The 14,726-nt window shown below is 42.4% G+C and overlaps 1 protein-coding gene across 1 annotated transcript in view; it reads right to left on the bottom strand.

Moving 5' to 3' along the window:
* LOC144256992 (protein MCM10 homolog) overlaps window positions 1–1,670 on the bottom strand; it is a 33,802-nt gene extending 32,132 nt beyond the window's left edge. Inside the window, 1 exon segment of the mRNA XM_077802922.1 lies at window positions 1,622–1,670. Coding sequence (XP_077659048.1) covers window positions 1,622–1,670 — 49 coding nt within the window.
* Window positions 1,671–14,726: the final 13,056 nt, after the last annotated feature.

Genomic DNA, 14,726 nt, shown 5'->3' with positions numbered 1-14,726 from the left:
CAAAAAATCATATCTGTATAGAACATGGACATGCATTTTTTCCTTATCATTATTTCCTAAATAATACAGCCTAACAATTACATAGCATTTATTATGTACCAGGTACTATACATAATTTAGAGGTTATTTTGAAGTATTTGGGAGGAGGTACAGGAGTTATTTTATTAAAGAGACTTGAGCATTCATGGATTTTGGTATCTAATGGGGGATCTTCAACTGTACATTAGTTTGTGAGGTTGTGCTGAATAAACACATCCCATATTTATTTAATTACTCTATAAGTTAGAGTTTATGGGCACATTTAGAATAACAATAGAATAATCAATAAACAATAGAATAATTGAACAACAATGCCAAACTTTATAATTCTAAGGTATAAAACAATTCCATTTTCCTTTTCTCATTTTTTTTTCACCAGACCCCAGTTGAACAGTCTGTATAGCACCTGCTGTAAAGGAGGAATTAGATTCCCAGAGATTGGTCTAAGTTACAGAGCTACATTTCAGTCTAGCCTATTCAGAAATCATTCTTTCCACCATACCCAGTGTTTGCACAAAAAGAAACAACACATAAGGTAATCTAAATTGTTTTATTCATAATGGTGCAGGGTGTGTTGTGGCATGTCTGTAATCATAGCTTGGTTGAGGCAGGAGGATTGCAAGTGAGGCCAGCCTCAGAAACTTAGAAGGAAACCAAAAATACAAAATACAAAGGGCTAGGATGTAGACTAGTGGAGAGTGCCTCTGGGTTCCATCTCTACCAGGAGGAAAAAAAAAGAGATAAAACCCAAGTAAACCAGTAGCAAAGGGCACCACTTTCACTACTATGGTCTTATCAGAGTTGCACCCTCAAAGTGGTTCAAACAAGTAAAGATAAACAGAGAGAAGGACAGTGAAGTGTTGTGACTTTGCATCACCCACCCCCCCAAGTGTGATCAGAGAGGCTGATAGTTGGGAATCCATTGGCTCCATTCAGTTAGCTCTGTTTTTCAAATGTTGGCAAGAGAATTATTTGGATTCTAAAACTTGTTTTATTTACTAATAGATATAATTATCATAGCATTTCCCCCCCATTTAACCATTTGTAGAGGCTAGAATTCTCTTGTCTTTGTTGGGAAAAGGCCAATATGTGTTTCATACACTCATTCTGTTTGGTATTGTTTTTAGGATATTTGTATTTTTCAAGCTCAGCTTGTGAAAAGAGAAAGAATTAATCTTTGAAACAGCCCTTAATTATAGCTATTTTAAAGGAAATCAGAAGAAACAAGGAATCCTAGGAAAAAAGTTTTCTGACTGAATGACATAATTTTTCCTACTGTTTTCAAAATCCAGAAACATTGGGCACTTCATCATATGAAGTTAATTTTGCAGTATTTTAAAGGATGTAAAAACAGTAAAAATGAAATATTACTCTTTTTTTTTTGGAAAACTGATTTGGGTTTACAACTAATAAACCTGGCATATGATTTCAGTATGTTCAGTCAGTTCCTTTCATTGAATTGGCTCTTTATCTTGGCAGAAACGAATTCTTTGAAATTGAGTGTGCACTGAGATGAGCATCCCTCTCCTAGGCTATCCTCTATTTCCTGATATCTTGTCATTAGAGATTTCCAATCTAGTACCATGCAGGCATAGTGCATTCACATTTGGTGAAGGGCTTACAAAGGACATCCCGTGATCAAAATAAAAATGGGTCCTCCTTCTGGCTACCCTCCTTCAAAAACAAAATATCTTCTCCAATCTTTTCCTTTGTTTCTAAGGAATGTACAAAGGACATCTTCACTTATATTTCTTTTTAAGCAGGGCAACTGAAAACCTTCAGCATTTATGAGTGAAACCTAAGCTGTTTTGAGGAACAGAAACATTTTAAGATATTTTAGCATAAATGAGGAGTGAGCCTGAACTGGGATTTATTTCAATATACCACTGCATTTCTATTCCAGTGGAGGGCAGCAAGGAGTCCTGGTCCTTATTTTGTGGCTTCATTAAGAAAGAATCAGCCAGTTCCTTTCTTGTCATTCTCCTCAGCACACCCATGTGTTTCCATGGGTGTTAGTTTATTGAGGGGGGGGCACCCATTTAATCTTAGCCCCAGCTGGAAAGGAGCAAAGGTGAGGGAATCATTAAGAGGGCCTAGGGAAACTGGTGCTAGAATGATATGAACTAAACGTAAATAAGGAAAGCCAGGGCAGACAGCATGCAGAGAGCAGTGCTTTCATCTACAACCTGTTTCAAACTACTTCCAACCTGGATTTGCTTCCCCTGCTTGGGCCTCCCAAGTTGCTGTGGTTAAAGGTGTACACCCCTGTGACCCGCTGTTCCTGATTAGAAAAACCAAACTTCAGGTTGGGGTTGTGACTCAGTGGCAGAGCCCTTGCCTAGCATGTGTGAAGCACTCAGTCTGAGTCTCAGCACCACATATAAATAAATAAAATAATGGTCCATAGACTTAAAAAAAGAAAGAAAAACCAAACTTTACCAAGGAAAATGGCACAATTTTGAGTCTCCATGTGCTTGGGTGAGTGAAAGCCAACTTTTCTGTCAGGTACAGGCGTTTCTCATCTCATCTGTGTTCCTTCACTCCATTAGTTCACAAAGCAATTTGCAGCTGACCACTCTGTGGTGGGAGGGGAATGACAGCAGGATGACTAGGGATGCTTTTCATCCATGTGCATCCTCCTTGGGAAGGGTGGGAGCAAACCTCTGCTGGAACATGAAGAGATGGGACAGGAGGAGAAGCCTGGCTACTCAGTGGAAGGGGATCTGTTTGAGAGGGGGTTAATTTCACCTGACAGTAATCTAAAAGTTTATCTTCAAAGCACAAAATAAAACAATAATTCCTTCTAAGAATTTTGTGACTCAAAGTTGAGGAAAGACAGAGACCTTTGTTTACATAAATGTTGTTGGAGCTCTCCCACTTTACTCCTGTGTTCTCTTGAATATATAAAATTGAGATAAAAATATCTATACAATAAAAATACCCATATTATGGTTTTGTTTGTTTGTGTATTTTTCATCACGGGAGATTAAACCAATACTTACCACTTACAAACATCCCCCACCTTTTGCATTCTTTGTTTTGAGACATGGTCTCACTAAATTGCACAGGCTGACCTGGAAATTGCAATCCTCCTGCCTCTGCCTCTGCCTCTCCAGTCACTGGGTGTAAAAGCAAGTGCTCTCACACCTGGCCATCTTTGCCATTTTTAAGTGGGTAGAGCAGTGACATTAAGTACATTCACACTGCTGTGCAGCCCTCGTCACCATCCATTGACAGAACTCTTTTCAACTTATTAAACTGACACTCAGCACCAGTCAATGCTAATTCTCCTTTCCCATTTCCCCTAGCCAGAGCTACCATATTCTACCTCCTGGTTCTATATATTTGGTTACTTTAGGGACACTCAGATACAAAGTATTTGTCTTTTTCTGACAGGTTATTTCACTTAGCACCATGTCCTAGGTTCTTCCATGCTGTGGCGTGTGTCAGAATGTCCATCCTTCTAAATAGTGAATAATATTCCATGGTATGTGTATATGGCCCCCTGCTCATTGACTTCTCCATTGTGGGTTGCTTTCCTCCTTTCAGTGATGGTGAACAGTGCTGCTGTGAACATGGATGTACACATATCTCTTTGAGAACCTGCTTTCCATCCTTGCTGTATATTTTGGCATTCAATTAGAGAATTGGAATTCCTGGATCATATGGAAATTCTTTTTCTTTTTTTTTCCCTTGGCGATTGGTGGGTTGGTGGAATTGAATTAAGGGGTACTTAATCACTGAGCCTGCTGGTAGCAGGCCTTCCCTGGCCCCCAGGGCCCAGCCCCCAATTCCTTGTTCTGCATGTCAATGTGGCCAGCTCACAAGGCCATGACGCAGGTGGCCAGCTCACAAGGCCGTGATACAGGCTTGTGGTTTCCAGTTTATCTGCCTCGAGCATATGTGTCTCTTGGAACAGCCTGACCTGTTCGAGCCTCCTGATAGGGGACGATGATGGTAACCCAAGGACGCAGTTATTACTCTTCCCTCCTCGCCTTTGAGTCATTTCCCCAGCTGTTACAAAAGATTTAAGGAGAACAAATTTGGCAATAAAGCGCGCACATGCCTCCTCCTGGATGAAGAACCTTGGTGTCCTGTGATTTTTTTTTTTTTTTTATTTTTTAACCTCTATGTCCCTCGCCGGACTCGGTTCCTGAGCCGGACGAGGCATGAGCCATATCCCCAGTCCTTTTTATTTCATTTAGAGACAGGTCTCACTGAGTTGCTGAGAGCCTCACTACGTTTCTGAGGCTGCCTTATATCTCCTGATCCACTGGGATTAAAGGCGTGAGTCACTGCATCTTTACATATGGGATTTCTATTTTTAATTTGTGAGGAATCGCCATACTCTTTTATCTAGTGTCTGCAACAGTTTATATTCCGACCTATTGGTGAAGCAGGCTTCCAGAGTCTCCATATCTTTCCAGCCACTGGTGAGTTTCTATTTGTTTATAGTAGTCATTTTACCCCCCCCCCACACACACACACATTGGGGCCTCAACCAAGGATGTAGCAGTTGCTAGACAAGATCTCTTAACTATGAGGGTCTTTTGCAGACCCTCCCCACCTTTAATTCTTCTAAACCTTGACACAGGGCTTGCTAAATTGCCCAGGCTAGCTTTGAACTTGGGATGGGCCTGCCTCAGCCTCCCAGGGATCCTGGATTACAGGCGTGTGCCATGCCCAGCAGTAGCCTTCTTGCTGGGTGTGAGATGATGTGGGTTTGATACATTTGACCAAAATGACATCCTAAGCCCTGACTCCCACAGAAATGGAAAGGTGACCTTGACTTCACAATGACTTGGTGATGGAATGTGTTTGGGGCACAGTTAGATTTAAGCCTGGAGGTTTGGATAGGCCTAGGACTGACCTGGTGGTATGAGTGGGAGACAATCCATTTTAAATCTGCCTTCCATGGGTATAAGGGCCACAGGTGGGACAAAGCAGGCAGGGTTTTTTTTTTTTTTTTCTTTTTCTCTAAGTGGAATGCCTTGTAAAAAAAGTCTGGGACAATCATCTTACCTCCCCATAGGGCAGATGATGCTCCATGTGGTTGCTTTAGCTGGGAATGTTTCCATGGAAAGGAGAAAGACTGCTGCATTCTGGCTCTGCCACTTCCTAGCCAATTAACTTCTCTGAGTCTGTTTCCTCCTCCAGGAAATAGCAACAATTGGGCTATGTGCTAGGATGACTGCAGGGAATCAACAGCACAATATGCTGTGTTGGGCATATTTGCATGGCCCAGATTTTTCAGGAAAATATAATATATTCTCAGTGGCTGGAGGTGCTGTTGGTAGATAGCCTTTAGGTGTGGCCACAGCTTCAGAGGTACCCTTCTGATTACCTCTGAAGTTTATAGTTTGTGGGAAATCACCATACTGTTAGCCATGCTAGTGATTTTTCCAAATTTTCATGTTTTTGATGTTGTGGACAGTTTTGAGGCCTGCTCAGGTGTTCTCAGTGAATTCTTCTGATTCATATGTTCCTGTCTGTGAATTCTTCTGATGTTTTCTGCATGATTAAATCAGGGTAGAAAAAGAAAAGAGAAAGACATTTAAAAAGAAAATCAGGGTGGTAAGTTTTGGGAGGGAGACACATGGAAAGTGGTAATATCACAACATACTATTTGTTCAACTGATTTTGACATTGATTGAAAAACCAGCCTCTACCTCAGAGCAAAGCCTGTCCAAGGAAGGGACATCACCTTTGTCCTTGGAAAGACCCACAGAGCACTCCTAGGCACATTCCCACTCTGCTAAGTTGTTTATCTACAAATAACAGGAGAGATGTGGTGAGCCAGGTGTCCCTGACTCAGTGAGGCTAGGTGGGGATCCATAGCAACCCCCTAGCAGCCACCAATCAGCATGAGACAGGGAAATATCTGGGATACCGCATGACCCTCCCAGTAGTTTATGGTATTGGGAAACCACCTAGTTCAGCAGGAACACCCCTGTTGGCTTAAACCAGTCAGTTCAAATGAATACTGCTTTTGTAGTAACCAATCATCCCTACCCAAATTGTTCCAGCCAGTGAATGTGCTAATCATGTTTTAGAGTTGTTATTTGATTTTCCCGCGGTGTGTGATGATTTGCTAAGAGATGCTATGATGTATGTGGGGGTCCGTGTCTTCTCCAAAGAATGTATAAAACTGCTGCAAACCCTGGGCTCGGGGCCTCTCAGGGTCTCCAGTTGCTGTGTGTGTGCACGGAGGACCCAGCTAGCTCGCAATAAACACCTCTTTGCTGCTTACATCGATCTTGGGTCTCTGGTGGTCTTTTGGGGGTCCTGAATTCGAGCATAACATGATCAATTGATTACTTGAGTTAGGTAGAGTTTCAGTCTCCTCCTGTAAATGTACTGCCCAGTCTCCCTACTATATCCCTTGGCAGGAATCATTAAGCAGTGACAATTTATGTTCCCCTTCCTTAAAGATAAAATATCTACAGGAAATATTTGGAATTCTTCTGTAAAGGAGGTTTGGCTCCTCTCCTCCATTTATTTATTCATCTATTTTATTGACTTAATTCATTCATTTAATCATTTATTTATATTTCTAAGGACCCAGGGATATATGTTACAATTGGGATTATTACACAATTTTGAGTTAATTTTAATATTTTCTGGTACAGGGGACTCCACTCAAGGCCTGGAGCATGCTAGGCAGGTGCTTGGCCATTGAGTTACATTCCCAGCTCCCTCCCCTATGTTTTGTGACATGCTTCTGTCTGACTTTAGATTTTCTTCTGTGTGTACCCCAGATATGAAGTTTGGAGCTTCAGCTTTGCCCTTTCCTGTGATCCTGGGTACTTCTGTGATCTGGTCTCTGGACTCTGGGACACAGATGAAGAATGTCATAGGAAAGGCATAAAGAACCCAAAGGTGAAGGCCAAAGTTCAGGCCATGACTTAATGGCTCTTGTCCTCTCTGGAAAAAAATAGAACTGTATCCAGCTCTTAGTACATCTAATTGAATTGGTAACTAGTATGTACACAATTGCTTTTCCAGTTGTGTCTTGGATATTATATACAATATAATATGTTGCCTAGTTAGAATTCATTATACAAATCCTGTATTTCATGGGATTGTTCTAATTAGTAGATCTGTGGGAACTTTTGAAACTTTAACTTTAATTTTCAATATTTATTTTTTTCACCTTCTCTGTTCTTTTTTAATTTTTATTACTTGCTCATGACAATACAATGATCTTGACATATCATACATTTGAATCAAATGGGGTATAATTTCTCATTATAACCAATGTGATTCTGCAACCTGTACACTTGGAAAAATGAGAAATTATATTTATTCTTATATTAAATAAGAAGGGGACTGGTGCCATGGTGCATGCCTTTAATTCCAGCAGCTTGGGAGGCTGAGGTAGGAGGATCACAAGTTCAAAGCCAACCTTAGCACAAAAAAGGCATTAAGCAACTCATTGGGACCCTGTCTCTAAATAAAATACAAAATAGGTCTAGAGACGTGGCTCAGAGGCTTTAGTACCCTGAGATCAATCCTCTGACCCCACCACTCCCCCCCCAACATAAAAATAATGAAAGAAGAAAAAATACCAGAAAATTAATAATCTGAGTTATGAAAAGCTAATCATGATTTATCACATTCAAATTAGTTTGTTGTTTGTCTAAATCAACATATTAGCTAGTCCTTTGTGTTTAGGTTCACATATATACATTACATTTTTCTCTCTTTTTTTTTTTGAGATGGGATCTCACTATGTTGCCTAAGTGGGGATTAAACTCCTGGGTTCAAATAATCTTCTTGCTTCAGCCTCCTAAGTAGGTGACATTATAGGTATGTCCTGCCACACCTGGAAGGTTTAATTCTCTCTATTCCTTCCTTCCTTTCTTTTTTTTTTAAATTTTGAATACTTTTATTAGTTATTGATGGATCTTTATTTATTTATATGTGGTGGTAAAAATAGAACCCAGTGCCTCACACATGGCAGGCAAGTGCTCTACCACTGAGCCACAACCCAGCCCTCTCTCTTTCTTTTTAATGGCACAGAGCTTTGAGTCAAAGGGTGGTTCACTACTGACCTTCACCCCCAGTTCTTTTTCTTTTTTGATGTTGATACAGAGATTCACTAATTTACTGAGACTGGCCTGGAACTTGCTACCCTCCTGCCTCAGTCTCCTGAGTCTCTGGGATTATAATCCTGCACCTCTGTGCCTTGCCAGGTTTTTTATCTTAAATCACCTTAAAGGGGAAGACTTTGACCTTCATAAGTATTTGTATAGCCACAGTCAATCATAAGAAATGGATTGGGTGATTTGAATTGGCTGATACAATGAACTTTTATTTGTTTTTTGTTATACTGATTACTTCTGAGAATGTATTGATTAAATTGAAAATATAAAATTTATTGAATTAGTTTTCCATCTGAAAAATCATATACACTCTAAAAATATTTTAAAATTAGAGAAATAGAGGGTATTTTTAAAAATCATCACTAATTCCATTATAAAAGGCAATCACTATTAAATATATATATATATATAATTTTTAAATATATATATTTAAATATATATTTTATTTATTATGTATTCTGATTAGTTATGTATGACAGCAGAAAGCACTTTGACACTTCATACATAAATTAATTTTTTGCTATATTTCTCCAGAGTCTGCTTTTCACAAATAGTGTTTTGTTTATTTCATTGTAATTGTATTTTTTTTAAAAAAAGCATTGTCTGCATTCTGTGTCCCTGAGTTTTAATGAATGAGTCATATTCCATAGAATGGATATATGTCATTAGTTAATTTTTCTTTCCTTAATGTACGTTGTCTGACTATTGTTAATGTTTTGGACTTAACACTTTTAAAATATTTAAGATCATTTTCTTAAAATCTTAGATATAGAGTTATTGGATCAAAGAATATATACATTTTGGGGGTTCTTGGTACATAATGTTAGGTAGTAATATAAAATTTGAGCTAATCTGGTGACTCTTTCCCCCTTTATGATACTTTGGATAATAATGTGCTAAAACTGAAACAGAGACAATGTTATGAAGAAAATAGATTTCTTTTTATTAAAAATCTTGTATCTTCAATGGTTTAGGTGCAGCAATACTGTTGGTTATTTTATATAAAACATATGTGTTATGGCATTATGTCACTTGGAGGAAAATGGGTGGAACTGGAGGACATCATGTTAAGTTCAATAAGGCCTACTCAGAGTCAATATTGTGTATTTTCTCTCCTACATGGAACTAGAGAGAAACAAGGGAGGGTGGAAAGGTGTAAGGGTCTGGTGAAAAGTTGGAGAAAGAGACCACCAAGAGACTGACTTATGCAAATGCAGAAGCGGATTTATTGAGGATCCAATTCAGTGCGCTGAGGCTCTAGGCTCACTCAAGAAGGAGAGCAGCCCAGAGCCCAGAGCAGTGGCTAAGCAGTGCTTAAGTACACTTTTTGGGGAGGGTGGGGGCTTTGAATACATCAGAACAAATCAGCATGAGGCACGGGAAAATTGAACAACAGCTCTCAAACATGATTAACACATTCATTGGCGGGAACAGGTCAGGCGGGGGTGATTGGTCACTCCTAAGCGGGGTACACATTCAAACTGATTGGTTCGGGCCCTGTATGCTTACTTGACAAACTGTACAGGGCCCTAGGCTAAATGGCCAGTAGGGTGTTGTCTTAACTATCTCTGGAATTCCAGGTTCTGGGTGTAGCAGAGGAACTTTAGATGCCTGGTCTTTTACACTTTAATTCAGGCTTTGCAGCTTAGAAACTTTACCCTTTCATTCCCCACTCCTTTTTCTGACTACTTTTAATCTTAAAAGTAATAGATCATAATTATTGAGGGGTCTCACTTTTCTCTTCTGCCAGAAAAGCATACTGCTATCTGATAACCATGAGTTTCACCTGTCCAATCTGAGCCTGGAGGAAAGAAACTATATGGTTAAGTATATAGGGTCCCACAGCTAGTAATAGCATAAGAATGATCAAGGGTCCAGCTAGGGCTGATAGAAGGGTAGTTAACCAGGGGGACTGGGTGAACCAAGACTCAAACCACCCTTGTTGAGTTTCCCTTTCTCTCTGGCACTCTTCAAGTCATTTTCTTAGTTTACTCATGGATTCTTTTACAACTCCATTATGGTCAGCATAAAAACAACATTCTTCTCTCAGTGCAGCACAGAGGTCCCCCTTCCTCATGAAGAGGAGGTCTCTAATGTCTTCAAGTCCTGATCTATTGCTGTTTCTAATTGGGCCACTTGTTGTGTCCCCTGGATCATAGCAGCTGCTCCCGTACCCACTCCTGCAGCAGCTCCTATCCCCAATAGTATGGCTAGAGTGAGGGACACTGGTTCCCGGCGGAAACGGGTTATTTGTCCCCCTACTAAACCTTCTAATGATTCTTCATCATGAAAAAGCACCCTGGGGAGTATTTGTACCATTACACAATAGTTTGCAGAGCTGTCAAACACCTGAACTGAAATGCAAGGAGTTAATCCTGAGTCACAGGTCCACCATGTTCCTTTCTCAGGGACTAGAAAGCCCTGCGTGACATTGATTTCTCCTATAATGTTGCCCTGGTTTGGGTTTGAACGGGATCTGTGTGGGGGTCCTCTATGTCAGGGAGGTCCCAGTCAGAGAGGCCTATGGCCAGTTGACAAATGTCCGGATGGAGAGATGGCCACCAAGTCCATAAGGGGGCTGTATGTGAAATAGACCATACTACTTGTCCAGTGGGATTTATAACTTGCCAGTGTTGCTGAACAGGCTGATGGGGATTAGGACTGCTGGTGGTCAGGGGAAGAATCCATAGCCCTACCCACACTACGGACATGCAACTTGAGAGGGTTACCAGTCTGTTCCAGTTTCCAGCTGGAGTCTGGACAGGGCACAGGCTTGAGATGGGAGGCATGGATCCAGGGAGCAATCCCATCCACTTTTACCGCTGTAGGTGTTATAAGCAGCACCTGGTATGGTCCTTTCCAGCGGGTTCCAGGGATGACACCTGATGTCGTTTCATGTAGATGAAGTCTTCCACTTGATATCGATGTGGGATTCCCCTGTCTCCGGGCTGATAGGCAGTGGCCAACTGTTTCCACAGGTATCGCTGGGTGTGTTCAAGGGCTTTAAGTCTGTTAAGCAAGGGGGTGTGAAAGGAATCGTTAAGTCTCAGGGTTGGGGTCAGGTCCCTAATTGGAGGAGGGGCACCATAGAGAATTTCATAGGGGGTGAGGTTGCACAAAGAGACGGAGGGGCTATTTCTTGCATGAAACAGTGCATAAGGTAGGAGCATAGTCCAATCTTTTATGCCGGTCTCCAAGCTTAATTTCGTTAAGGTCTCTTTGATTGTTCTATTCATCCTTTCTACCTGTCCTAAACTCTGGGGTCTATAGGCACAATGTAACTTCCAATTAATCACCAGGATCCTGGCCAATCCCTGACTTACCTGGGCCACAAATGCCAGTCCGTTATCGGACCCCATTACCTTAGGCAGTCCAAATCTTGGAAAGATGTCTTCCAGAATCTTTTTGACTACCATCTGAGCCGTTTCATTCTTCGTGGGGAAGGCTTCGACCCATCCTGAGAAAGTATCTACAAAGACTAGGAGATACTTAAGTCCATACCTTGCTGGCTTGATTTCAGTAAAGTCCACTTCCCAGAACTGGCCGGGTCTGGTCCCTCGCAAACGCTTTCCTGCAGGAAGCTTGGATGGGTATGCATTAACTAACTGGCAGACTTGACAAGCTGTTTCTTTCCTCTGCGAGTCAGTCAACAATAAGTCCTTTCTTCTGTCCTTCAAGAGTGCCTGTAACTTCTTTGAGCCTAAATGGGTGAGCTGGTGTACATCTTTGACGTAGAGTTGGGCTTTTTGGAATTGTAAACGTGGCTCTGTGGGATCCCGGAGTTCGGGTGTCTGTGTCCCCAGGCCATAAGTTGCCTGAATGTTCCTGTGCAGCCAAGTTTCCTGGTTGTTGTTCCCCCGGCGTGGAAATAGTTAACAGGGTCACTCCATTTAGGGCTGCCAACTTAGCTTCCTCATCTGCCCATCTGTTGCCAACTGCCACGGGGTCATTCCCCTTCTGGTGCCCCTGACAGTGCACTATAGCTAGTTCTTTAGGGCCTTTTACTGCCAAGAGAAGGTGGAGGATCTCATCTTTGTTCTTTATTTCCTTCCCGGTGGAGGTTAATTGCCCCCTTTGCTGGTAAATGGCTCCGTGCACATGAGCAGTGGCGAATGCATAGTGGCTATCAGTGTATATTGTGGCTCTTTTGCCTGATGTTAGCTCCAGTGCTTTTGTAAGGGCAATTAGCTCTGCTTTTTGAGCTGATGTTCCTTCTGGAAGGCCAGAGGACCAGATAACATTAGTTTTGTTAACTACTGCTGCTCCAGCCCGCTGCTTACCATCTTCGAGGAAGCTGCTCCCATCTGTAAACCATACGACCTCAGGGCAGGGCAGTGGCTGATCCTTTAAGTCTCCTTGTACACTGGTCTCCTCTGCCAGTATGTGTTGACAATCATGAGCGACAGATCCTGATGATTCTTCTGGCAGTAGTGTAGCTGGGTTGAGTGGAGCAGGGGGTCCCAGCGTTATTCTGTCCTTGTCAAGTAAGAGGCTCTGGTAATGGGTTATTCTGGAGTTTGATAGCCACCTGTCTGGAGGCTGATGGATGATGCTCTCCAGGGCATGGGGGGCTATGATAGTCAGCTTCTGTCCCAACGTTAATTTATCAGCATCCTTTATTAGAAGGACTGCTGCTGCTATAGCCCTTAGGCAATGGGGCCACCCGCTAGCCACTGGGTCCAGTTTCTTTGATAAGTATGCTACCGGCCTTTTCCAAGGTCCCAAAGTCTGAGTGAGCACTCCCCGTGCTATTCCTTTCTTTTCTTCGATGTGGAGAGTGAAGGGTTTTTCTACATCTGGGAGTGCCAAGGCCGGGGCAGATAGCAGCACCTTTTTGATATTATCAAAAGCCTGTTGGTGTTCAGGGGTCCATTGGAATTGGACATCCCCCTTTATCAGTGGGTATAAAGGGGCAGCCAAAGACGCAAACCCAGGAATCCATAACCTACAAAAGCCGGAAGTCCCAAGAAAGTCTCTGAGCTGTCTCTTATCAGATGGGGGCAGTATCTGCACAACAGTTCGTTTTTTAGGCTCAGTAAGCCATTGTTTGCCGCCCCTAAGAGAATAACCCAGGAAGATTACTTCTTGTTGACAAATTTGGGCCTTTTTGGCAGAAGCCCTATATCCAAGCTGAGCAAGCTCAGATAATAGTGCTTGGGTCCCAGACTCACAGTTCTCCTTGGTGTTGGCTGCCAGCAGCAGATCATCCACATATTGGAGTAGGGTGACTTCGGGGTGTGTAGTTCTGAGTCTAGTCCAGGTTAGTTGGCCAGATGTTCCTATTTCTGGGTCTATCCATTCGAAAGCAAACAACAACTGACTGTCCTTATGTAGGGGCAAGCAGAAGAAAGCATCTTTTAAGTCCAGCACAGTGTACCATATCCGTTCCTGATTCAGAGCGCTAAGCAAATTATATGGATTAGGCACCGTGGGGTGAATCTGCTGCACTCTGTTGTTGATCTCTCTCAGGTCTTGAACAGGACGGTAGTCCCCAGTTCCTGGCTTTCTTACTGGTAACAGGGGGGTATTTCAGGCTGATTGACAGGGCCTTAGGACTCCAAGAGCCAGGTATTTCTGAATATGGGGTCTTATCCCATCCCTAGCTTCTTTGCTTAGAGGATATTGTTTAACACTGATTGGAGAGGAAGAGGCTTTTAATTCTACTACTATTGGAGGTTGTTTTATGGCCAGACCTAACCCAGCAGTTTCTGCCCAGGCATCAGGATAATCTTTTATCCATCTCTGGGGTAGTCTACCTGTTTGATCGGTCCCAGGGGCCGTGAAGAGTTGATGTTCATCTTCTACTGACATAGTCAGAGCCGTGACTATGGGGGTCTTTACTGAAGGGTTTAGAAACTCCACTTGGGGACCATCAGGGTTAAAGGTTATTTTAGCCCAGAGCTTGGTGAGTAGGTCTCTGCCCATTAATGGGGCCGGGCATTCTGGTATTACTAGGAAAGAGTGGCGGACTTTTCCCCTTCCTAGGTCCATTGTCCTCTTTGTTGTCCAAGCCCGATATTTACTGCCATTAGCCCCTTGAACTAAGGATCTTTTATTAGATAGAGGGCCCAGTGGGGCCTTGAGGGCTGAATATACTGCTCCTGTATCTACTTCAAAGTTCACTGGGGTCCCCTCCACTTCAAAAGTTACCCTGAGCTCGGGGAGGGGATCTGAGCCCCCACTTTCCTAGTCATCTTCTAGAGTCAGCATGGCCGGCTGGCGTGACAGCTTCTTTTTGGGGCCCAGTGTCCTTTTTCTTTACAGTAGGCACATTGATCTGAGGCCAGGGACAGCCTTTGGCGTGGGCCCAGTTATCCCTTCCTGTCTCCCTGCTTTCTAACTTCTGGCCTATCTGTGGCTGTGACCAGGACCTTAGCCAATGCTTTAGTCTGCCTTATGTTTCTCTCATCTTCCCTTTGTTCCCTTTCCTTCTCCCTCCTCTGTTCATTCTCTTCCTCAGTTTCTCTCTTATAATATACTTTCTAAGCCTCTCTGACTAAATCTCTTAAGGTCATATCTTGTAGTCCATCTAAACGTTGTAACTTTCTCTTAATATATAGGGCAGCCTGCCCAATAAAAGCC

Source organism: Urocitellus parryii, chromosome 9, assembly GCF_045843805.1.
Source record: "Urocitellus parryii isolate mUroPar1 chromosome 9, mUroPar1.hap1, whole genome shotgun sequence".
Lineage (NCBI taxonomy): Eukaryota > Metazoa > Chordata > Mammalia > Rodentia > Sciuridae > Urocitellus > Urocitellus parryii.
Note: the sequence above shows the minus strand (reverse complement) of the source record. Positions and strands in the feature narration are given on the sequence as shown.